The 26839-nt window shown below is 39.8% G+C and overlaps 2 protein-coding genes across 2 annotated transcripts; both read left to right on the top strand.

The window, feature by feature from the left end:
- Nucleotides 1–162: 162 nt before the first annotated feature.
- On the top strand, nt 163–5737 carry sf3b4 (splicing factor 3b, subunit 4). Its single transcript, XM_028461260.1, has 6 exons — nt 163–216; nt 1358–1486; nt 1734–2276; nt 4202–4363; nt 5172–5327; nt 5408–5737. The coding sequence occupies exons 1-6, from the start codon at nt 183–185 to the stop codon at nt 5581–5583; spliced, it is 1200 nt and encodes a 399-aa protein (XP_028317061.1). The 5' UTR covers nt 163–182; the 3' UTR covers nt 5584–5737.
- Nucleotides 5738–6995: 1258 nt separating this feature from the next.
- LOC114472108 (synaptic vesicle glycoprotein 2A-like) lies at nt 6996–25130 on the top strand. The gene is made up of 13 exons (XM_028461212.1): nt 6996–7250; nt 13113–13866; nt 14984–15164; nt 15584–15735; nt 17189–17322; nt 17443–17532; nt 18720–18827; nt 20063–20151; nt 20239–20403; nt 21123–21256; nt 21395–21601; nt 21676–21835; nt 22003–25130. The coding sequence occupies exons 2-13, from the start codon at nt 13257–13259 to the stop codon at nt 22184–22186; spliced, it is 2214 nt and encodes a 737-aa protein (XP_028317013.1). The 5' UTR covers nt 6996–7250; nt 13113–13256; the 3' UTR covers nt 22187–25130.
- Nucleotides 25131–26839: the final 1709 nt, after the last annotated feature.

The raw sequence follows: 26839 nt of genomic DNA, 5'->3' as shown, positions 1-26839 counted from the left end.
AAATAGGTAATGATTTTTTTAGTCTCATGCATTTGCTTTAAGGGAGGTCTTCTGCTGCCTATCCGACCGTACTATTTTATTTTATTTTATTTTATTTTATTTTATTTTATTTTATTTTATTTTATTTTATTCAGAAAGAGGCGGGACTTCCGCTTGCGACCCTCTTACGTTGGTCGTTCAACATGGCCGCGGGACCAATATCTGAAAGAAATCAAGGTAAAAATTTTTTCTCAAAGTACTTTATTTTCGTGCGTTTGTTGAACTGTTTCTCACTTTAATTTTACAGTGAATAACCGACTCTGTGTTTTGTTTTGAGCGGCGTGTTACACTTTTCCAAACACAAGTTTTGCGGTAAATGAATGGGGAGACGCATGGAAGTGTTCTGTCGTAGCTTAGCTTAGCTTAGCTTAACCACATCTATTCAGTTATATACGAACATAGCTTTGCTCCCAGTGTGATGTATTGTACTCTATGTCTACACTATATGTTACATAAACGTGCGGCTGTGACAGATTTAATATATTGAAGTTGATTCTTGAATATATAAACGTCTTGTCTGCTAACTAGTGAAGTTAGCCTAGCAAGCGTCAGATATAGCCTCAAACAAAGCTTAGCTATCTGGTTTAAATAAAAATAAAATATTTTCAAAAATTACCATTAAAAATGATCAAAAATGTCTATAATGTGTAATTTTTTAAATTTTAATACCAATTTATTATCAAGTATATTGTAGTTTAACGTGGATTTAAAAATCGATGCAAATGTGTTAAATTCTTTGATTGCATATTAAACTATTACAGGTCTGTGCTGTTATTAAAAATGCGCCCATCTTTACTAATTTACAGAATCAAGCATGCTTTTCAATATATATAATTTCAGTATTAAATAATATTTTGAAATGCATATCAAATTCTTACAGTCCTGTGCTATGTTATTAAAAAGGTGCCCATCTTTGCTAATCACTGAGGTTTTAACACGATCAAAACATGTGAAACTGAATCTTTATGGATAAATTTTTTTCTCTGAACAAAATTGATTGGTTAGTTGAGATTAGACACTCAGACGATCTGGATTTGGTTTGCAGGCCATGGTTTTGACACAATTAGTGTAGAGCCTCTTATTTTTCTTCCTATTTTCCCGTCATGTTTTGGATTTCCCTGTAACTCGTAAAGAAAAAAGTTATACATAGTTCGGATACGTCGGTCCGCTCCAGCAAATTCATCTCATGCTTTGTTTACTTAGTAATCATTTATTTTGTCCTTAAGTATTATCATATTCCTACATTTTTAATCTGGATTTACATATTAAGTTTTTTATTTCTTATTTACATTTTGCACACCTGGATCTTTCTTTCCAGATGCCACTGTCTATGTGGGCGGTCTTGATGAGAAAGTATCGGAGCCATTGCTATGGGAGCTCTTCCTACAGGCTGGCCCTGTAGTTAACACACACATGCCCAAAGACAGGGTGACAGGCCAACATCAAGGTGAGTGAATAAACACTCTGTAGGCCAGGGTGGTCCTGGTAAATGTAATTGCAACTAACATTATAGAAATCAAAACCCTTGGTTACTTGGGACTGGGAGTGTGGTAAATTTCTTTAAGTTCCTTAAAAACAAGATTTATTAACAGTACTATAGGGTATTTGCCTAAAAACCTGACAAATAAAGCCTCAGAATGTATGTTTTTGAAAGGTAACAATGACATGTTGCTACTGTTTTGCTCTTGCTTTAGGTTATGGTTTTGTGGAATTCCTCAGTGAAGAAGATGCCGATTATGCCATAAAAATAATGAATATGATAAAGCTCTATGGCAAACCCATCAGGGTTAATAAAGCCTCAGCACACAATAAAAACCTTGATGTCGGTGCAAATATCTTCATTGGTAACCTGGATCCGGAGATCGATGAGAAACTACTGTACGACACATTCAGCGCTTTTGGCGTCATCCTCCAGACGCCAAAGATCATGCGAGACCCCGACACCGGTAACTCTAAGGGTTACGCTTTCATCAACTTTGCGAGCTTCGACGCCTCGGACGCCGCCATCGAGGCCATGAACGGCCAGTACCTTTGCAACAGGCCCATCACCGTGTCCTACGCCTTTAAGAAAGACTCCAAAGGAGAGCGCCACGGCTCCGCTGCTGAGCGACTCCTGGCCGCGCAGAACCCTCTCTCTCAAGCCGACAGGCCGCATCAACTGTTTGCAGACGCTCCACCAATTCCAAGTGCTCCCACACCGGTCCTGACTGCAATGGGAGCTGGGATGACGATGGCAGGTATGTGAACATGGCTGTCATTGTCCGACCCCAAAATCACGTGTTTTGACTTTTCATTTTCCCCAAACATTTATTTCTTAGTTCTTAATTGACTTGATTATTAATCTTTATAGAAGCAAATAACATGGCCTCAAAAAACATGAGGCATAGCCTAGTATTCATCACACTACACACAGTGGTCCCCACCCTTCCTTGGATCGTGACCTCATTATGATATCAATAATTTCTCATTTATTTAAGTTTGTTACACTGTACTACAAATACTGAGCTGCCAGTGTTAGTAACAAGTTGTGCCAGCTTATATATTTTCATATTGCATTTTACTATTATTAACGAGATTTATATTTGACAAAGTGAAAGTACAGAATACAGTTGTTTAGGATTTTGTTTTAATATTTAAAAGAATAATAATAAAAAAATGTAATGTGTAAATTTTTTTTTTTTTAAAGACACTGTGTAACTTTTGGCCACTTGGGGTGCTAGACCATTAACTTTCACGCAAGCGCCCCTAGTGGCCACAAGCGCTGCAGCACTGTCGCAAAAATCAACAATGACTCAGTCGGGTCAGCCTCACTTGTCTTTTGATTGTGTATGCAGACAGTAGTTGACGTGTAACTTCGGGATAAGGATTGGCTCTCAGGGCTGGGGTGCAAAGCGGGGCTGGTCTCGCGACACGGTTACAGTCTATGGGCTGGAGGAGGAGCACCAGCCTCCACTGTTGCCCTCCTCTCCCCGCCTCTGGAGCCCCAGCGCTCGGCCCGCCTCACCGCCTCTGTGGTGCTCCCCCCTTACTCCCTGGCCTCGTCGGTCCCCTTCACCGAGGGTCGGATCTGACTTGCCAGCTTCTCTTACTAAAGAATCCATGTTTAACTGAAATATCACTGCGATTAGTGCACCATTAACCCAACACAAAATTACCATATTGTGCTCTTTTGGCTGTAAACAGAGGCTAAACTCGTTTCAGCTTCCACAACAATGGCGCCGGGTCGGGAAATGCCCTTGTGTTGTGATGTCACGTGGTAACTATATATATCTAGCGTGTGGTCACGTGACAGCCGTAAAGGAAAACGTTTTACATGCATTCTCCAGGTCACATGACCTGGCCAAAGACGGCCCATCTCCTCCAAACTTACATAGTCGGTATTTCAAGAGGGAAGCCCCGCTCAGAGCATTGATACTGTCAAGCGCTGTATATTGGTCTGAGGAATCATTTGAAATAACTCATATGGGTCAACTCTTTAGGTCAAGAAGTCTGCGGTGTTTCTTTAATTACTAGACATGTTAGGTGACCGCATTTCAGCTCCCGGCGACCCCACATGGGGTCCCGATTCCAAGGTTGAAAACACTGCACTACAACATAAATTAGAAACGATTCTCACACTTGTAATGAATTGACCTTGAATATGAAAAGAAATAAAACTAAGGCTGTGTTCGAAATGGCACACTCCGTACTATGCACTACAAACTTAATGATGTAATTAATGCAAATTCAGAATAAATGGAGGGATACGCGTCTACAGGCAGTGCAGAAATCTCATCATAGAACGGTGATGAAGCTGCTCTCAGGATTTCTTAATAATGTTGTGCTAGTGGGAAGTCATATTTGAAATTGTGGCAGAGGTTCACAGTAATGATCAATATGGTGAGGCAGGCCATCTTTCATTACTGTCAGTGCTTTTTTTCACCTTCATAATTTTGTCGATTAATCTTCTCCACACACACACTACAAGCTTGTATCTCTGTGTTCTGCAGTAACAGGAAACTCAGTTTGACTGCTTTAGCTGGTGCTGTTCATTTAGTGTGATATATTATTGCTTTGATTACTTCTCATGTAACACTATTGAATGATTCATCCATCAAAGGTTATCTCTCTATTCTTACACTGATGGAAATATAGCAATCCAAGCTGTTTGCTTTGTGTGCAGGAATGCCTCCACCATCACCTTTCCCTCCTGTGCCTCCTCCTGGTTCCATGCCTCCTCAGATGCCTCCTTCCATGGGCATGCATGGTGCAGGAGTTCCAGGCCACCAGGTTGGAGGACCTCCACCTGGGCCTCCACCCTTCCCCCCAGGCGGCATGCATCCAGGTAAGACTAATGCAATACATGTCCTTATAAAGCTGCTTTTTCTTTCCAGTAGGTCAGTGGTTTCTAAACGATTTCTGCTGTGCACCTTTTGAGGAATGAAAATATTTTAGGGCCACTCACATTGCACCAAAATCTCAACAAAATGGGTAAAAAATGTGAGCTCTACAGGGTTCTCTTGAAGATACACTGCAAAATAAGTAATAAAAGTATGTATGATTCGTGCTGATATTGTATCGCATCAATATCAGCAGATATGCAAGGCTGCAATATTGGTATCATATCGGAAGTGAAAAAATTGTATCGGGACATCCCTACTGTTTAACGTAGGATCCTTCTGTGCTATTCACTATGGTGTGATGTTGTCCCTTATGCTGTTTCAACCAGCGTAGTTTGCTTTTTTGTTGTTTTTTTCTTTTTTTAATTGGTACCGTCATAATAATTGTTGCACACTTGGACACAAGTCCAAAACAGTCCCAATATTACTGTGGGTCTCACATAAAACCTAATTTAAATTTGAAAAGTGCGTCTTCGAATCGTTTTTTTGAATCAAAAGTTATTTCTTGTCTATACAGTGTCTGTCAGGATTTATTAGTAGAGGACATATATCAAGCATGAGTAACTCTCTAACTACATTCATCATCATCCTTCAATTCAACAAATAACTTTTGGTTGTAAAGTGAGGCAGTAACAAAGATTATAGAAACATTGTTGACGTCATGTAGCCATTAGCTAACTGCTAGTTATCCACATTGGAATCCTCTGGTGTCTCAGATTTTGAGGTGTAGTGAAATGTCTCTGCTTTTATCAGGTATGCCTCAGATACCGATGCCTCCTCCAGCCCCCCCGGGCATGGCGCCCCCACCCCCTGTTCCACCTGGCTCGAACCAAAGAGCACCACCACCGCCCGGCATGCCCCCTCCACCTATGGGCATGCCTCCCAGAGCGCCGTACGGACATCCAGTTGGTAAGGGAACCTGGACCTGAGAAGCTTAGTGTTTCTTAGATCTCTTCATACCCTAACATTCTCCTTCTTTCGTTTCTCAGGTCATCCTGTGCCTCCAGGAATGAGAGGGCCCCCCCCTCCGCCCATGCCTCCCCCTGGTTATGGGGCTACTCCTATTCGTCCGCCTCCCTTTGGTTTCCAGAGAGGACCTCCACTGCCTCCAAGGCCTCCTGGTCCACCTCGGGTTCCTCTCAGAGCGCCGCTGCCGCCGCAATAGATTTCACACTGCAGAAAAACATCCTTTTCCTTTTTATAAAATGTGTTTAGGTCTACTTAAGTTTGTAATCATAACAATAACTTCACCTGCAGTTTGTGTTATGATTTTGGACGTTGTACAGCTGAGCGACAAATAAAGTTTTTAGTACAAATTGTGAGGTATTTGTTTTCTGAGATGTGAATAATGAGCCACTTAGTCAGCTGTGTTAAAAATGTTTTATGGATTGGTTGTCAGATTTGATGATGACTAAGCACCGTGGTCTTGGTTTATTTCCAGAGTGTCAAAACTGTCCTAACATGTTGACGGGTTCAATTTGAAGTTGAAACAACATGGATTCCTGCTATTGAATTGTTAAAGATCAACCCACTTTTATTCAAAGTTCATCCTGGAGACTTAATGATGAGGAAAGTGGTTCTTCTAATCCATCAGAACTAAGGATGGGTTCCACAGAGAGAAACAACTCACACAGGAGTGTCCACAGGAAGGAAGACTGCAGGTAAAACATGATATATTTTATTGTCAAATCCTGCCTATATCTTCAAACTGATTAACTTTTTTTTTTTTTTAAACACTTTATAGAAACAAGCAAAAATCTGTTGAGCAATGTGCAATGGAGCTGAACTCAGATACCACAGCACACCATCAGAGATGTATCAAAGTGTTTTGTTATGCAATATTTATTATATGTCCCATTCTAGTGTTCATTTAAATTAACTAATAAGAAGAAATTTCTATGTGGGAAGTTTGGGACATTTGTCCTGAATGGTAGAAGAGTAATGCTCGTTAATAAATGTGAAGGTTTATTTTTTCACTAGAAATAATGCATTTTATTGAGAAATAAGAGTCTTTCAAGGGACACTTAACAAAACTAGCCGACACAGTGAAATCAAATACCAACGTAATAAAATAGAGTTAAAGAAATTCCCCAAAACAAAGCGGGTGTATTCTATGATTTATTTTTAAATAATTTATTTGATAATTGTGGCGACTAAAAAGGAGAAAACCTAAAGAGAATTCTGATTGTGAAATGTATTCTATTTATTGGTTTATTTAACAGGTACAGTGTACAATAATATCAACTATGAAAATGTATCAGTCAAAAGGCTATTTTTCATCTGCAAAAAGAAAAAAAAAACTGGTTAGGTGAAATAATTATTGATCTGTATTATTAGAACATCACTTTACTCCAATAAACCCAGACACGATTAAAAATAGATGAATCAGTTTCGTTGTCTCGATGCTGTCCAGGGGATCTAAAGCACCTGAGGGGGTTGGCATGGCAACAGGAGTCAGGTGTGCTCGCACGTGTGCTTTTTTATTTTTTATTGTCTCTCTTGTTAAGTCGCGCGCGCGCACGCACGCACAAAAGCATGCAACACCTGATCGAACACGCGCACAAAAGTGCACGCGAGTGATGGGAAAATGGCGCAAGCGTTCGTCGCGCCGCTTCAACATGGAAGTGAACGTGCGCACAGAAGAAACGCGTGGGGGAGGGGACACGAGCTGAACGTGCGTGGACGGCTGGCGTGGGCTCCTTCAAACCGCAACGCATCATCATCATCATCATCAGCAGCAGCAGTAGCTTCACAGCAACAGCCTCGCACGCGCCTCCATCCTCATCCTCTTCATCCCGGGCTGAGGAGACTCGCTCCATCCCAGGCTTCACGGTAAGGTCTCACTAATTAGCCGCCAATGGCGTCCTGTGAGGGCGATGGGGCTGTTTCTCCCTCCGTGCACTCATAGACATCTTTGAGGAAGAACTGATGGGCGTGTTCTTCGTGATTTTGTGACTCGAGACGTGATTTCATGATCTTAATAATCCGTGTCGCGACAAACTGCTGCCGCCACCGCGTTTATCTTTAATGCGCACATATTTGCGCAGATTTATTTATTTATTTATTTTTTTTTGCGTTTTTAAAATCCTCAATGTGCAGCATCTCTAATTGGCCTCTAACACTGAGAAGGCCATTTTGCTTATTTGAAACAGCTGTGGTCGCACTAATCTATGTGATTAACACATTTTTTTAAAAAGGAACAATTTGGTGTAAAATCAATCACATCCTGCATGATTAATAAATTTAGCATCTACATTACATTATCTACAGAAACAGGCCTAGGATGTAGGATAGGAGGACTCTCAGGAGGATTTGGGGGGATTTCTTTGACGCGATGTCGTCAGGTGATCATGATGATGATGATGATGATGATGATGACACTAATATTCTTCAATACTCGGTGATGCTGTGGCCTACTTGGCCTCCTTGCAGCAGCCAAAGGGTAAACTGATCCCAATCGATTTGTGGATGAAGGAGAAGGAGCACACGTCATTAATGGGGGTTTCTGACACTAGAGAGCAATAGAAATCACCCTCCTCTTCATCACTCAGGCCTTCCTCATCCTCCTCATCCTCCTCACCAGGGCTGTGTGAGCAGCTCAGAGGAGAGAACAGTCCTATTTAAATGTAATAACACAATGATTTGTGTTATTAAAGGTGAGCTTTGTGCAGCTTTACCTGTTGCAGAAAGAGAAATAGCTCAGTCTGTATTTAAAGACACCTGAAAGGCATCAATGTTCATTTTATAGTGTGTTATGACAACACTGGTGCTCCACTGTTAGTTTGGATAGAACATGTTTAATTTAGTTTCAGTTGTACTACTTTGACTAGTTTCAGTTATAGTCTCGTTCTGATATTATTCAACTAAATCTGTTAGGCTTTAAATTTCAGTCGACTTAATCTCTAATAGTTTTAACCTTTTTTTCAGGCCAGTGTAGTGAAAAATAATCCTACGTGTGAAAGCCTCCTACAGGCGCATGAGCACTAATAGCGCAGTAAACATTAACATGTTTGCGTACAATATTTCGCTACCTTAAATTTTCCTACTATGATAAACCCAAATTCTAACCCTAACCCTAAAAATTAAAGGAAAGATTCGTACCTTTTTTCAACACGACGGACGCGCATACGCAGTTCGCCAGGTGCGCATGCCCATTGTCTACCGTAGGAAACTTTCACGGTAAGTTTATTTTACACTACGCCGGGCTACCGGACTCAAAACGCCACTCACTTTGTTGTTGTTGGTGGTTAAAATCGCTACTCCTCTGTTATTCGTGAACAGATCAGGCTATGATTTGGAAGGTATAATCCATGGATGTGTATGTATCAACGCTCAGAGCCCGATTTTCCCAGGGGGGGGGGGGGCCCAAAAGAAAAGAAAGTCGATTTCGAGTCAAACATTACAATAATTGGTGGTACCGAATCATTGGCACATACCAATATATAATAGGGGCCCATTCTTCAAATGACTACTCGACCGTTAGTTCTCATTAGATCGGTATGCACTTTGGTATGAATACTCTTTGAATTAATATGATGAGTCACTCAAAGCCCTTTTTTGAAATGGGGCCCGCCCCCCATTTCCTGTCATTTCCAAACTTATGGGAACATAGTCGTGTGATATATCGTTTCGAAGGTAATTCAATGTAGATTACGATTTTACATCGCACATTTTAATTTGTTTACACGGTCATTTCACTGAATTCTTGGGAACGTGGTACGTGCTATTCGGCGCGGAGACGTTTCGCGGGCCCAGCAGTAGCTCATCAGAACTTGTTTTTACATGAGTTCTGATTGGATGTCGTCCCAAGTTTCATTTTAATTAGTTCATGAAAATATCAGTATATTTTTGTATAGTTTTCATTCACATTTTTTTATTGTAAAAAAATGTAGTCATAGTCACTTTAAAAAATGCAGTTGCCAAAAACTATGGTGAAAATTGTTCGTCAACAAAATTAACACTGGATCAGACTGATTTTCTTTAGGTACCTAATTGGTAGAGGACATTTCTTTTTTTGTTATTTTATCTCTAAATGAAAAAAATAAAACAATTAAAGAAAGATAGCAAATGTTGGCAACCAGGTGTTTAGCACAGAATGCTAAATATTTAATAGATCAATTGAAATAAATAGATCATATATAAAGCTATTGGGTCTCGAACAGTTGGATTGAAAAAGTGGACGCACGTTCAGTTTTTACTAGGCGTGCATCCATTCCATCACATGCATGAAACACATGCTGATGTTAATTCTGTTACAAACAAGACACTGTTTGTTAATTAGTGAGAGAGTACAGGAAACTATTATTTCCTTGTGTTTTCTTAAGTTTAACAGTTATTAATTGAAATTTGACCATTCAAACCAATTGGAACATTGAACACAGCTCCTTCCGCTGTTATTCATGATAATAATTTTTTTGGGAAATGCAGTTTGTCTAGTTGAGATTATTTTCCATATATTTCTTTTTTCACAGTTTGAATCCGGACTAGCTGCCACCTTTCAGGTTCATGGATTAGTTCAAGCTACAGTAACACACATTCAATATTTACATTCCTGAGACATAACTGTGCTTAGCCACCACTGTGTCTTTCATCCTATATGCCTTGAAATGACCTGTTTACAGGGAATGTAACTTGTTCTAGGTTAGCATTAAATCAATGACACCAGCTGTGTATGATGTGCAGCCTCTTGAGGATGAAACACTTCAGTAGTTTCGTCTTGGCTTTTCACACTGCTGATACTTTTTAGACTTTGGAGTTCATGCTTGTTTTCATTGAGGATGTGGTTTATGGAACTCTAAGTGCTTTAGTGCGCGATATTATTAGGTTAGAGTCCCTCAGTTTGGCTCTGGTGAGTCGGCCTAGTCAGGGTTCTGTGTCTGCGCCAGTAAATCGCTCAGCATGCTGACAGTGACGGATAATGGGAAGGGTTTTTCTGAATGAATCTGAACATAAACATGAAATCACTGAGGCAGCGATACAGTTACAGCTCTGACAAAACTGACTGTTGCAAGTTAATCACGTACAACTGCAGCAAAGAAGTAATAAACAAGTTAAAGCATGATCACTTGTACTGGTGAGGCCAACAAGTGTAAAAACAGTGATTTTAGTTCGATTTTCTATATCTTTCAAGAGAAATTATGCATTTTGTTTGAACAGAACTGGTCCTAGATTTTGGTGGAAGAAGCAAAAACATGTGCAAAGTACCAAAAAAAATTACCAATCTTTTCAGCCCAGACAATTCGTACCATGACAAAGCAATTAAACAAATGTAAAACCTGTGGACAGAAATAAATGCATCATCTGCAAAACCATTGACTTCCAACATCAGAATGCAAATACCATATTAAAGCAGGGATTGTCAACCACAGAGCTGTGGGACAGTTTTTATTGCGACTTTGGAAAGTTTCCATGATTGGGTTAGTCAAAAGGCTTTTATTCTGAAACAGGAAGTGCACCTTGAAAAACGTTGATTATGGGATTCTAATCCTTCTAGCGTCAGACTTTCTGTTGAAGCTCAGTTGTAGCAAATGCAAGAAATACAGGAAAATAATATTAGCTTGCATCAATTTTCTTTAGCTACTAGCGCACATCCTCAGCAGATACACTTTCATTTTCTATTTCATGAATAAATGAAATAAAATATGTAATTAAATCCTTGAACAAAATATGCAAGTGTGTTAAATACAGTTATGCTGTAGAATAAGGATTTCAAGATTTAGATTACTTTTTTTAGATTGTAAAATATGGCAAATAGACCAAAAATATTATTCAAATCTATGTTATTTCCAATAGAAATCCTCTAGATTAGATTGCAACTCCAAAAAGGAAGCTTTGAGCACATTGAATTGCCTTGTGTATGAAATGTGATATACAACTAGATTTACTTTGCCTTTCAAGGCTCTCAAGCTTGGATTTGTTTTTCGAGAAAGGTTAGAAATAGCGACTTCTCACCTCAACAGCTTGTGTAATTCTGTGCCTGGCTGCGTTACATTGAACCTCTGTCAAACAAAGCTGGTGGAACCTGTTGTTTGAAGCAGAGGTGAAAGTGAGCGTTATTGTGAGTCATGAAGTGTCCTCTTCATCCATCTGATCTTTCTCCGCACCGCAATTTTAAAGTGACGTGCTGCTTCACTGCACTGTGACCAAAGGCTTGTAGCCGTAGGAGATACATGGTTACCACAGTGACAATAACAGATAGGAGCCATCTTTGGAAGGGTTTATGAGAAACAGTCTTTTGGTAACTCATCATTTTTTTTTTTGCACAATCTCCAGCCTTCATTTCCTTAATGTCTTAACCCTAGGTCTGCACGATTTTGACAAAAAAACATATTGACACATATGACATATTGAGATCGTAATTCATTTCACGATTTTTAAAAATAGTTTATACATTCAAATGCATATGCGTTTTATTTATTCTTTTTCCAAATTCTGTTTTCCACATACATTTAAAAAAAAATTTTTTTTAGAAATATTAATCAATTTTTTCAGAAAATATTAGTTTTTAACTCATGTGAGGAAACAAAATACATACTAATAAATAAAAAACCCATAATTAAACAAAAGTGTATGTCAAAAATAAAGTAAGATACAATTAAATGGTAGATATAAGTTGTTAATTATTCATGTTACATAAAGATGTATGAGAGCAGCATTAATGTCACCCAACTTCTCCTCAGGGATCAATGGTTTACTGATTCTGAGCAGGTTTATTGATTAAGTTTTGATCAACTTAATTTAAATGAACCTAAATTAAATGACCTTGATGACATCATTCTAGACCGTGATGATTAAACAAAAACAAATGGACGCAAGCATACATCAGTTTTTTCACCACTAGGGGCCAGAATATTTGACAGTATCAAAAGTTATCATTAGGCTACGATGTTTCAGACTCTACAATCCCTGGCATCGATGGTCTCGTCCACAACAACAGAACAACTTTTACCACAGATCTTCTGTAGTTCTGATTAGATGTTGGTTAAAATGTTGTTTACAGGCTCGTTAAAGTTAAGCGGGCACTGGTCGGCTCGGATTTAAAAGTCAGTGATGATTTGCATAGTTTTTTGGTAGTTTAGACAATGTTTAGTGCAGTTTAGACTGTGTTTGAAGCAACCAGGATGGGAGGGGAGGGGAGCGGGCGGTGCATCTAAAATGCAGTCCCCAAAACATTTCCCTATTTAAAAAAATGTGTTTCAACCCGATTCCATCCATTTCCGCATTCAACAGTTTTCAATGGTTGATTCCGGTAACATGGATTTTATAGGGCCCTAGTGTAGTTGTTGTTAGCGTACTCAACTGAGCGGTAACTAAGACTCACTGCAGCGTATACAAGCTTGTGTCCTGTAACCATCTCTGATTGGCCATCAGCTCAGGAAGGTGGTTCTCGGCAATTCTGATTGGTGAACATATATATCACTCAAATGATGGAGATGGAAGAAAAAACCTCACCATCTGAGGTTAGGTTATTGCAGTAGTGAAAACCTCAATATTGATGCGATTAACGTTAATCGTTCAGCATTACTTAACCCTAATAGTTGCTACCAGGATACTACAGGAGGGAAAGGTAAACAGAGATATAAATGAATATCCTGGAGGCGGCCATCATTAGACTCTCTAAAGATAATTAATGGTCTGATAGATTGTAAACAACATGCAGCGTCTGTCTAACAAATCTTTCCATCTTCTCCTCAGATTCTGTAAAAGCTTCTTGTAAGTCCAGAAATCAGGGATTACGTTTTTTACATCGGAGGTAAAACCTTAACTGAGGCCCAGCTTGTCCACGCTGCCTCCAAGTTTTTCATTTGACCCTTAATAAGTCTTCTAAACCTCTTTAACATGGAGGACAACTATCAAAACCGGACTGCTTTTATAAAAGGTGCCAAAGACATTGCCAAAGAAGTCAAGCGACAAGCATCAAAGAAAGTCGGCCGCTCGGTGGATCGGATGACCGATGAGTACAGTAAGCGATCGTACAGCCGCTTCGAAGAGGATGACGACGATGACTACCCCATGCAGGGAAGCCAAGATGGTGGCTACTATCGCGGAGACAGCCAGGCAGCCAATGATGACGAAGGTGGCCATAGTGACTCTACGGAGGGCCATGATGAAGATGATGAGATCTATGAGGGCGAGTACCAGGGCATTCCCAGGGCCGACTCAGGCAAAGGCAGCCTGGCCGGTGGTCCGGAGTCTGTAAGAGCGGGAGAGCAGCAGTTCAGGGATGTTGGAGTGTCTGAAGCTGAAAGGAGGAAGGACCAGGAGGAGCTCGCCCAGCAGTACGAGACTATTCTGCAAGAATGTGGACACGGGAAGTTCCAGTGGAGCCTGTACTTTGTGCTGGGACTTGCTCTCATGGCAGATGGTGTGGAGATCTTTGTCGTGAGTTTTGTCCTCCCCAGTGCCGAGAAGGACATGTGTCTGTCTGAACCCAACAAAAGCATGCTTGGTAAGACCCTCACAAAGAATGGCCATGCATATTACGCTTTTGTGTGTGCATTGTTGTCTTTAATGTTTACGTTAGATATCCAGAAAACTTGCAGTTAACTCAAAACCTGCTGCAACATTATTCTTCCACTAAATCCTTTTAAATCATCTGAATTGATCACTGTATTGTTATTGACTAGATGCTCCTCCCAGTAAAGATAGGCCTATGACTAATTTAATGTGTGAAATCACTCCTTTAAGCTTGCAAAATGGAAAAATGATGAAGCAAAGTAGCAGGATTTTTAACAATATGTTTTAGTGAGTGATTCAAAAGGCACAAATACCAAACATAGAGATTCAGCCAATTCCATTTTGTTAGGTCACTGTAAAATTAAGAACTTAATTTGTGTTATGAACTAGTGCTTCTACACTAGCATGTGTTTTATGACTCCAATGTCCTTTTTTCTGGTGTTTGCTTGTTTGTCTGTTAGCTGTTCATAAGCTTTATGAAAACATGCAGAAATCCAATCAAATATGGAAATATGGACAGAAGACGCCATCTGTATTATTTATTGTTGGCAATAACAAGGCCTTTTATTGACACTAGTCATTTGATATGATTGAGTTATCATTGGCCTGTTTGTTATATTAATGGATCCCTCCCCATTCTATTGTTCTCCCATATCAAACAGAAATGATGATAAAGGTTCTTGCTTTTTAGTGAGGTGATATCTGATACCACTGAATAAGTCGAACAGTTTATCATTGTTAAAACGTGGAAATCTTTCTACCATTGTTTTTGATTGACAGTTCATCTTTATTTTATAAACGGATAATAAAAGCTTGATGGACTTTTGGGTTTCAAACCATAGCCAAAGATAGCTTAGAATCAAACCTTTCACTCATATTAAATCTTGGTGTTATATTTGACTAATTATCTTTTGACAACGTGAGAAATTATATTCACATTAATTGAATCCGTGTTGGCACAAGCTGTTGTCAGCCTAAGGAAAATCCTGCTTTGTCTCTAAATATAGAAACAAAGGAAAAACAAGACAGCATCGAGGCTCTGAAGTAACAGCAATCAAACCCCATTAACGAACCCATTTGTTTCCATTTGCTTTGCTCTCTCGTCACAGGTCTGATCGTCTACTTTGGGATGATGGTGGGGGCTTTCCTCTGGGGCGCTCTGGCTGACCGGATAGGCCGTCGTCAGTCTCTTCTCATCTCTCTCTCCATAAACAGCATCTTCTCCTTCTTCTCTTCCTTCGTCCAGGGTTACAGCACCTTTCTGTTCTGCCGCCTGCTTTCGGGTGTTGGGTAATGACAAATTGCTTAATGTCTCCATCATAACACTAGTTGGTGTATGTTTTTTTGTTTGTTGAAGAAATGTGCTGCAATGAGACGATGAAGGTTACTGGTTTCAGTGGCACTGCAACATTTTAATGACAAGGGGATGTGATCACCAACCATTTACTTTTCACGCTTTGCAGCATGTGGAGGAAAGTTTGGGATCTATTTCTTAGGTTTACTGAACTGGTAAATTGAAAAGTTTCGCAAAGTGTGATTGGATCCATCAGTTTCTCACTGAAATAGTTTTGCAACACATTGGGTGAAGAAACATCATGCAAGTCTCTCTAAATATGTGTTCCCTTTGGTAATTCCACATTGTCCCGAGTTTCTTTTCTAGCCAATAATCCCTTTTTTTTTTAAACTCAGTTGACTGCTCAACTTTGCAGAATCGGTGGTTCCATTCCCATCGTGTTCTCCTACTACTCTGAGTTTCTGGCCCAAGAGAAGCGCGGCGAGCACCTGAGCTGGCTCTGCATGTTCTGGATGATCGGGGGAATTTACGCGTCGGCCATGGCCTGGGCTATCATCCCACATTATGGTGAGTACAGTCATTAATCAGGGTGTGCAGTGAGACTGGCTCGCCCTTCCCTGTGGGCGAGATATTGATCCTCCCATTTTGGATTTTGCTTGTGGGAATAGTCGAATAGAAGTATAGAACCCATATTACATTGGAGCATGGTGATAGGTTTTCCTTTCCCTTGAATAAGGACATGATTACAAACCCATTTCAGAACCGTGTTTAGTTTGAAACATTTATTCCTTCATTGCAACAAAAAAATATTACAATAGTTTTTACTTGAATTATTTACACTCTACAAAATAACCTTTAATAGCATTACAGTTCTTGGTGATTTAAGTACAGGGTAGCTATCATGTCAGGGCAAAAAAATGTGCTCTGTGTCCTATAATATCTGAGCCTAATATCTAAAGCCTCCATTTTTAGTTTAAAGCTAAAGTGCTAATAAAGAATGAATGGATGCAATCTCTTCATCCAATCAGACATCTACTCTGTATTTTAGATAAATGTCTGATGTAGTAAGCTTAGAATGTAGAGTTAAAAAACCTGCGTATTTGCTTCAAGCAAGGTTTACTTTTATTTCAGGGTTAGTCTATGTCATTTCAACACATTTTCAGGATATCCCACGCACTTCAGTCTAAAAAAATTCTGATTTTTTTTTTTATCAATCGTTCCTTAATAATTTAATTGTACATTTTTAGTTTGATCAGATGAATACTTTTTGAGATATGAACAATTAAGTGAGTGGAGTATGTGTCGATATTCGTGCGTCCTTATTTTTCTTCCATTTTCAGTTTCCAATATCTCAGGACGTCGCACACAGTACTTCTATAGAATACATTACAAAAGCAAATGGGAATAAAACTCAAAGATTAGAGAAGTAACTGTATGACACTAAACTGTCTTACCTTTCAGATCATGTTCAAATCCAGTTTTGGCTTACACAAGCTTTTCATATAAAACAGCAGCTTTTTTAAATGAAACTAACACAAGACAGTGTGGCGTTCATTTTGATTGGTTAATCAATCTCCCAATTGCTACTGTCTATTAAAAAATGATTGTGTAAACGGTTGTAATGTGCTCATTGTTGGCTCAAATGTAAAGGTGGAAGAGTTTTCTTCAAATGTAGTGAAAGCTTTAGATGAAGTTTGTATATTTAAATTTCCCTTGCCTGCTCCAAAGAATGGCCCCGTAGTCACTCTATAACATTTGGTCTAAATACACATTCCATGAACCTGGTCTATAACAGCATGGTGATAAGCATGTTAGCTGGGGAAATGCTGAAGGATGACCCCCCACTCACCTTTAGGGAGGAACTAATAACAGCTGAGCTGGGTTCATATTGTGTCACAATAAGGGTTTTTATTAAAGCCAACGGACCATTTGACCTTTTTTTTCATCGACCTGTGACACCATGTGGAAGCTGGTTTCCGGATGATGGATTTGGGTTTGTTCATTATTGCTCTTTCCTCAGGCTGGAGTTTCCAGATGGGCTCAGCGTATCAGTTCCACAGCTGGCGGGTGTTTGTGTTGGTGTGTGCGTTTCCTTCTGTCGCTGCCATCGCTGCCCTCAGTGCCATGCCGGAGAGCCCTCGCTTCTACTTAGAGGTCAGCACATGCACCTGGTGACCGTTGGTTAGATACTGTACTGCAGCGTCTCTGAAACCAAGCCTGAAGGAGCTGGAGTGAGTTAAAGGAAGTAATCTGTGGTTGTCTGCCCTCCAACAGAATGGCAAACATGACGAAGGCTGGATGATTCTAAAGCAGGTTCACGACACCAACATGCGTGCCAAGGGTCACCCAGAGAAGGTTTTCTCTGTGAGTATCTGACTACACCAGCACTAAGGCAGGAGTGACATGTCTCTGGATGACTTATACATCCATTCATCTTCTCAACTTATTAGATTTACAGATGAATAAGATATTTCAGGACATATGTTTGCTACTGTAGATCCTGTTCATCACCAGGGAGGACATTTCCAACTCTAAAGCATGGAGGAAAACACAGATACTCTGAGCCATCATTAAAACTATGATAAAAAAGTTTGGATTTCACCATGGCATCATGTTTCAGTAACTGGAGGCTTTGAAGAAAATGTGTCAAACTCAAGGCCCGGGGGCCAAATCCGGTCCTTTAGAGCATTCAAATTGACTTGCAGAAGGAAGTAAAAATGAATAGCATTAATTAATGTGTACTGTAAATTACCAAATGCTTCAGTTGCAGATATCACTGTCCAGAATATTTGCAGGGGCTCACTATGTATGTACCTGTATGTGTTTCACATGACTGCAGTCATAAATTGTCAAAATAACTCTAAAATAATTCTGAAACAGTCCAAAGAAATTGCCTTAAATTACAGAACATTTTGTCATCAAAATTAAGAAAATTTGAATTAAAGTTCCCGTTATCTGTCAATTATTGCTTGGATATTGTCCGTGCTTTACAAACTGTTTATATCAGTTATACGTGGAAGTGCAAACTAGGGCACAATAATATTGCTTTATAATCCCTACCCGAAATCTGCGGCCGCATATGATGAAACTGCTCCGTATTTGATCCCTGAGAGAAAATGAGTTTGACACCCCTGTTTTAAAGTTAACATTAGGGTCTGTGTGTTAGACCTATGTTGAGTGTATGGGTGTGTATACAGCTTTACGGTTTGCCTGTATTCTGCAACAAGGTATAAACGATGGGGGGAAAAACTGATTCGGTGGAATGTAGAAATGTTTAAGTTCTCAATGGCTGTGCCTCAAAGACAGAAAAGGTGCCACAGTTAAGTTGAGTTAAATCAGGAAAAAAAACAAGTACAATGCTAAAGAAATGCCCTTGAGCTCACTATGAGCTTAAGGGCTATATAAGCCATAAGTTAGCTAATGATAATGATGTGTGATGATGATGCTGTGAGGAGTTTTGCTTTTCATTAGAGACACCTGCAGTAGTTTAGATATTTTCCGCTCCGTTGGACTCCCTAATCCCTGATGAAGTCTGTTCTCTTTGATGCAAGGTCACCCAAATCAAGACTGTGAAGCAGATGGATGAGTTGGTGGATACTGGCACTGACACCCCAATGTGGCAACGCTACAGACTGAAGATCATCAGCCTTTCCCAACAGGTGAGAAACCATCTATTAGCACACGATGAAACACAAATGTAGATCAGGCTCGGGCAAACAGACGGTTTTAGTTTCCACTTGTTATTTGACACAGTCTGACCGTTCTTAGACAAAGCCAATGCAGTTCATTAGTAACTGCAACGCTTCACTTTCCCTTGTATTGTTTGGTTGTGACAGTGAGTGGAATAGATTTGGAAACATCTTTGCTTGGTTGCATTTGCATTCAGCCTCCGTTCAGCTGCGAACCCCCGCCTACACACCTCCTCATCCTCCTCCTGTTTGTTCATCACCTACTTCATAATCACTGTTAGAAAAACAGTGGAGGCGCTTTGACTCTGAAAAGACCAACAGTGTTACTGCAGAGGGGAACAAAGCATGGCTGCATGCAGAGCAAATTCAATGTCTACTGGCATGATACACACTGTCGAAGCAAAGTATGGACACATGCAAGTTGTGCCAGCCTCGTGTGGGATTTAGAAAAGTAAAGAATAATGTCTAAAACAGGGGTCTTAAACTCATTTTAGTTCAGGGGTCAAATACGGACCAGGTTGAGCTTAAATGGGTCACAGATTTTAGACTTTAATGTGCCCTGGTTTGCACTTCCACGTGTAAATGATGTATAAATTATATATATCGTCATTTTCGGACTATAAGACGCACTTAAAATCCTTTTAATTTTCTCAAAAATCAACAGTGCGCCTTATAATCAGGTGCGCCTTATATATGAAATTAACTACTGTGCTTCAACATACTGAACTGAAAAAGTGAGTGTATTGTTCTGTATTTTATGTGTTAAACCTGAACAATGTTGAGAGTTATTGTTAATGAGTTGGATAAAGTTTGACTTATCTGACTTTTATTTCGCTTAATGAGTCTTAATAATAATAGTAATGATAATAATAACAAACCGGTGCACCTTATGTATGAAAATAGACCCAGTCAGACCCATTCATTGATAGTGCGCCTTATAATCTGGTGCGCCTTATAGTCCAAAAAATACGGTAAGTGATAAAGTATGTGAGTTAATCAGTCACTGCAGGATAGTCACTTAAATTTCCCTGATTTGGGGAATTTAGGGAAATTTCATGAAATAATTTGATGAAAATTTAGAAATATTTCTATAATGTTTCATATTTTTTCTGTCATTTTATTTTCTCGAGTGGGCCGAATTTGATGCTCTCAAGGGCCTTGAGTTTGACACGTGGTCTATAACAAACCTTTTCTGCTTGTTGCAGATCCGTAATAACATCCTCGCCTGCTTCAGCCCGCAATACAAACGGACCACCTTCATGCTCATGGCTGTGTGGTTTTCCATGTCCTTCAGGTGAGCCGATGTCAAATGACAGTCCACTTTCCCTCACACTTTTCCCCCTCATGTGTAACCCTCTCCTCTGCCCCCCCCCCCATGCAGCTACTACGGGCTGACCGTGTGGTTCCCCGACATGATCAAATATATCCAGAAGCAGGAATACGATTCTCGCACAAAGACCTTCACCAAAGAACGAGTGGAGCACGTGACCTTTAACTTCACCCTGGAAAACCAAGTGCACCGTGAAGGACATTACTTCAACGACAAGTAGGAAATCTGTAATATCATTTTTATTTCTCAGGTGTTTGACTACATAATAAGTACCATATTCTAGCTATTCTTTATTGGCCACATTTCAATAATTTAGCAGATTTCCAACAATAATCCACGTAAAGGCTGCGCCGTTGCATATGGCCGCACTCTATTGGCTGATAAGGGTGCCGTTCAAATGACTTGGCCAATCAGAACAGGCAGGTAGGCGGGCTGCTGTAGTCCTGTTTGCTTTAACTGAGATTTCCTTGTATTTCTGTGTATTCTGATGAGTTTCAACTGATAAGTTTCCATCTCCACATGAAGTCTCCTTCTCACTGCCCCGCATCTGCACATCAGTCCATTTACAGCTTTACTGGAACCAGACTGTTACAGTACATCGCTCTTAGTCCGGACTAAGTGATCACGTCGAGTCTGGACTCTGAACAAACCCAACATGGTGATTTTAAAACTGTTAATTATTTCCTACTATTAAAATCTGGGTGAGATATATCTTAGATTTTAAACCTTGTACATTTTATACGCACTTCCCACCGTAAATGCATATGAGCCAGCACCGCTGTCAGTAATATTCTGCCTCCCGACACCCGCTTTCACTGGACATGCGTGTGCGACTGACCGAAAAATTCACACAGAGCACTCGCCGCATCGGCCGCACCCTCAACTTTAAATGAAAAAAAATAGCGTCATATAACTGGTTTTCATTTTTTTGTCAGGTTCCTGAACCTGAAGATGAAGTCGATGGTGTTTGAGGACTCTGTGTTTGAGGAGTGTTACTTTGAGGACATCACCTCCACACACACCTTCTTCAGGAACTGCACCTTCATTGCCAGTTTGTTTTATAACACAGGTAAATGGTAGATTTTTATTTCTTATTCGTATTGGATACAAACATGTTATTGTAAAGTAAACCTGTGATTGTCTGAAAATGTATCTTTTGTGCATTCATTTTCTTTAGAGCAGTGACTTCAACTTTTTTCTCCCACAGATTTGTTCAAGTACCGGTTCGTCGACTGTAAACTCATCAACAGCACGTTTCTGCACAACAAAGAGGGCTGCATACTCGACTTCAGCGACGATTTCAACAATGCCTACATGATTTATTTTGTCAGCTTCCTCGGCACCCTGGCAGTGTTGCCTGGCAACATCGTGTCCGCACTGTTGATGGACAAAATCGGGCGCTTGCGGATGCTGGGTAGGTGGTGCCTTCGGACAGAGACGGTGATGCAGTGTGAGCTCAGTGACACTCTGTGACTTCTCTCCTCTCAGCGGGATCCAGCGTCATATCCTGTGTCAGCTGCTTCTTCCTGATGTTTGGAAACAGTGAGTCGGGGATGATTGCCCTTTTGTGTCTGTTCGGAGGCATCAGCATCGCATCGTGGAACGCTCTGGATGTGATCACAGTGGAGCTCTACCCCTCTGATAAAAGGTGAACTGAGCTTTCAAAGACCAAATCACAGTAGGTCAGCTGGGGGGGCACAGCCCGCGAATGCCCCCCCCCCCTTGACGTCGACACTGATGAGAGCCCTCGAAAAGAAAAAACAAAACAGTAAAAAAGTTGTAATTCTTGTCACATGTATTTTTCTTCTTCATCAGGACCACAGCGTTCGGCTTCCTGAATGCTTTGTGCAAAGTGGCGGCCGTACTGGGCATCAGCATCTTCCAGTCGTTTGTGGGGATCACCAAGGCCGTCCCCATCATCTTTGCGGCAGGAGCTTTAGCTGCCGGTAGCTTCCTCGCTACCAAGCTGCCTGAAACCAGAGGCCAAGTGTTGCAGTAGGAGCCACAAAGACCAGCAGAGCTCAGCTGGAGTTAGATAAGCAGAGCCTGAACATCCTCCAACTGAACAGACCGCCGTCCTCATTGTAAGCGCAGAATCCTTTGAAATGTGGATTTCATCCTTTAAAGTGTGTGACTATAAGGGAAGAACACACAGATGTAGATAAAGAAGTTAACCTGTGTCGTGATAACACCTTATTTCAGCCTCTCTGTCGGCTGGTAGAGAAGTCGTGCTAAAGAGGGTGGAATAGAAACCTGCAGTTTGGATAAAAAGCCCATAGTTGGACAATGGAAGGACAAAGATAAGACTTTCAAAAAGCCATTTTTTTGGGGGAACAAAGAAGCTCATCTGTGTGTGGTCACTTTTCTTTTTCTTCCGTGTCCTCAAACTCAGTGAAAGTGCTTCTGTTTTTCCTGCCCAGCATTGTCAGGCTCGCTAACAAGTTTAGTTGGAGGTTTTCCCCGCTAAAAAGCCATTTAAGGTTAAATTTAAGGATGTCTTTAAGTTTGCCAAATATCCTATTGACCTTTGACCACTGCCGACCAAATACTTTTAAACATTCCAGTGAGGCTTCAGTTATCTGCAAACACACACTTCACAGGATTCTCTGTTTTAAATGGGAACGGTTTGATCCTTAGTGTTACTCTTTCCTTCCCCGTCTGTGTGATGATGATGATGATGATGGTGGTTGTTAGGATTGTGGCATGGGAGCGGTGCTAATGCAGAGAGCAGATTCTAAGACTGGTGCATTTGTTTTATCAGTGGTGTGTAAATGGTTGCATGAGTGTATGTTTCGATGAATTGGTGTGAATTAGTGCAGCCGGTTTGGTGAAGTCTATCCAACAGCAGGATGCATGAAACTGGTTAGTTTGATAAAAGCCAGGACAGAGATTTAAGGTTACTTTAGGGAGAAATTAATTTGTAAAGTCCTTTTTCATGGAGGAAGTGTTGCGGAAGAGAGAAAAGGAAATTAGTTTATTGAAATTCACTTAAACTCCTATAAAATATAAACAGAGGCTCAGGGGTTTAAAATTATGTGGGTGGGATTTTACCCTAAGGACAGACAACTAACAAAAAGCTTGAGAATCACTCAAACAAGCTAATTTTCATAGTTTATCTCAGATTTTAAACACCACTGCACACACATTAGCTCAGCTCCAGTTATTTACCTCAACAAAACACCAAAATGTGTTTTTACCATCTTACTGAGCAGATTAACTGGATGGTAAGGATAATTAAATGCTTTGAAAAATTGTAGTTGAGGCTTAATTTTGAATTTTTTTTGAATTTTTTTTGAATTTTTAATTATTACAAAGCAAGGAAGCACAACCAGTCCCCTTAATTAGACAATGGCATGTATGTAAGCACAACTAAAATGGCCAATATATTAAAAATTACACAAAAATACAACTAATTTATATTTTAATGGCTCATTTTAAGTCATTAAACTGAATTTACTTGCCAAGTGATAGTTGAATAAGGCAAAGCTACGGCTCAGAAAGTTGGTTTGAGATGGAAAGCATGAGGAAATTGTAATGTTTAGTGTAAAGATGGAGGCCCGGATTGCTCCCTCTTTCTCATTTATACATATCACTGTACTTTGGTATGATTTCTCCAAAGGTCGACATGAAAATGTGTGCCGACAATCAGCGAGTGAGAGTGTGACTGTTAATACGCTCCAAGGAGCAGTGGTCCCCAACCAGCCCCAGTAACAGTTTCTCCACAGGCTTTTATTCTGAAAGAGCTACAATGGGAACGATCACATCCTACGATGGTAATCTTGATAAATCTGAGCAGAAACAAACAACGTTGTATCCGTTTAACATTTACAATCAACATGTGACAAGTGAGAAACAGGTCGGGGACTCTTACTCTGGAGATTAAGGTGCATGGATGTGTGTGAACGCTTGTATGTATATGTATGTATATGTGTGTGTGGATGGGTATGTGCAAAGCTTCTGTTCCCCCTCGAATGATTGGACAGTCTTGTTTTGCTCTTTCAGAGGCAAAGAAACGCTCCGTCGGCTCTGCTGTTACCACCTGCTATGCAAAGCTAACCACATGCTGACTGCAGATGCGTTGTCCCCCAAAATGATATTTCACGTTGTCAGGCCTCAGGATGAATGCAGAAGAATGAATGAATTTCAGAAAGCAAAATATGAGGCATATTTTCTGGGGATTCTAGCTCACGTTAACACATTTGGCCTTTGCTGTTCATTTAAGGTTTTAGCTTGTTAGATAAATTATCAGATGTGTCTGTGTGTTTGAGCTGAACTAAATTGTCTCACATATTTTTCTACTCTGATTTTGTTCCTGTTTTTGTCCCTGAGATGCGTTACAGCTCAGTGGGGACCACAGATTATTATTACACGACTAAAAACTATGAAATATGCAGTTTAGAAATGATTCTTTTTTCCTTCACAGCAGACTTTTCGTGCTCTTTTGCTGATAGTTTGATCTTTGAAATAAAACTCATTAAAGGTATAGTCACTGGTGATAGAAAAGGAAAAAAAAAAAAAAATGGAATCCAACTAAAATATTACCCCGATTCCCCTTAACCCTCCGTATTCAACTGATTGTGACGCATGTTTGTATCGTATTGTCTGACTTCTTGGACGTCTTGTATGCCAGCTGTTTTTTGTCCACAGCAAGAACTCGTGTTTTCATTGTCGTATGATGACAGATTTGTCGCTTGCTGTGATTGTTCTTAATCAAAGTGGGGTTAAAAATGGTGAAACTTGAGTATCTGTTCTGGAAGTAAGTTAGTGGTGACTGTGCTCCTTGTTAAACATGGACCCAGGCAACTTTTTATATTCATATATAAATATATATATAGAGAAATATACAGATATATGCCCGATCCTTTCGGGAGGACGCTTGCAATCATGCAGTTCATTTTGTCGTAGGACAAGAGAAATAAGGCCGGAAAAGGCAATAGATCTGAGCAAAGGGAGCCAAAAATCTTTGTAAATGATGTACTAATTGTACATTGTCACATACGTTTGTTTACATTAATCAATATTAAAAAAGGGGTAAACTCACTAGAGAACATCACTCCTTTCCCTTAAAGCTCCTGTAAACGTTTAATCTTTGTTAAAATGACGAGTTTTATTCTATATAAGTGTGCAAACCATCAGTGGTTTCAAACTTGGGTTTTTTTTTTTTTTTTTTAAACAGCAGCTTATGGGCAAATAGTGATGTGTTCAGGCTGTGCAGGAATTTACAGCATGATTTCTATTCTTTGAACATTTAGAGCACACTGACTATTCCCGATTAACCCACACCATCAGACTTCTGGTTTTCTTTGGTTTCACACTGACATGTTTATCAACTGATGAAAAAAAAAAATCCTCTAAATATAATTACATTCAGAAATTCAATGTACCGTGTGTAGAAACTGTAGATGTTTGTATGTGCAACTATGGAGTTTGTGCAACAAAAGATCAAAGAAAATGAATCAAAAAAAAATAATTCTCAATATGACTCAAATGTACTGTTGTGGTCTGTGTTTTGTAAATGACTGAAACTCTTGGTAAATTCAGTATTTATTATTTCTGAATATTGAAAATATTTTAGTGATGCTGAAAAGGTGCTGTAATGATTTTGTGAGAGTTGATCATGCTGGGATTTGCACTTCTGTGTCATACAACCAGTTTGGAGAAAAATAACAAATAAAACTTCAAAACCATATTCCACGACTTATATTGCGTAACATGGGAGCTGGTTTTTTTTTTTTGTTTTTTTTTTTTTAAGAGTTTTTAGTTTCCTGGTCTTGGTAAAAATAAATTGTTCTGTATTTGAGAAGTTATGATTACAAATTAAACATATGCATGATATTGCAGATCTTCCACAATACCCCAGTCAGACAGGGAGATGCATCTTCCCTATATTGCTGGGTCGATGCATCAAATAGATTCATTAGCTGCGTTTCCATTACAGGTTTTCACAAAATAAAAAATCTCCAAATGTCGACAAGGTGTAATTGCGCTTGGAACATGTTTCCAGTGAAGGTTGTTTTGGGGAGGAGCCGTGTAACTCCTTCACTGCAAAAAGATGGAAGCTCCAAAACTCCTTATAAAGTATAATGCTAAGAAATGTCCCGCTCTCCTGTTTACATGTACCGCGTTGGAGAGCAGTGGTCATGTGACCAGGGACCGCACATGTATTTGCGGAAAAAGTGTTTCCGTGGTGCTTTTGGGAGACATTTCAATATCCAAATGTCTGAAATACTTAATCATTAAAGCGCCAACTTAGAGATTTTATGCTTTTTTTAAAAATTCTGGTGTTTCTATCACCAGTTTTTATTGTGCCATTTAGATGATGTTTAGGAATTGAGCAAAAGCAGTTCTGTAGTCTTCTCACATGCCATTAAGACTGAATTAAAAACTGACTTATCCTAACCAATCCAACTTTTTCCCTGGTGAAAACATACTGTTGGTACAAAGTACTGTCTTTGATTGCCTAAAATAAAGAGTTGGCCTAGGATCAAAGTATTTTAATTTGGTATATTGTAAAAAAGATTGACGTTTGTCGTTAGCCGCGGATGGTTTGTGACCTTTTAATTGCTTTTTACAGCCACCATTATGGCCCCGCCCCTTCAATTAGAAACTAGCACTTGTCGACTCCGCAATCTGTGGTCAGTTCATTGAAAGA

Source organism: Gouania willdenowi, chromosome 11 (genome assembly GCF_900634775.1).
Source record: "Gouania willdenowi chromosome 11, fGouWil2.1, whole genome shotgun sequence".
In the NCBI taxonomy this organism is placed as follows: domain Eukaryota; kingdom Metazoa; phylum Chordata; class Actinopteri; order Blenniiformes; family Gobiesocidae; genus Gouania; species Gouania willdenowi.
This window is presented reverse-complemented; position numbering and strand designations above follow the sequence as displayed.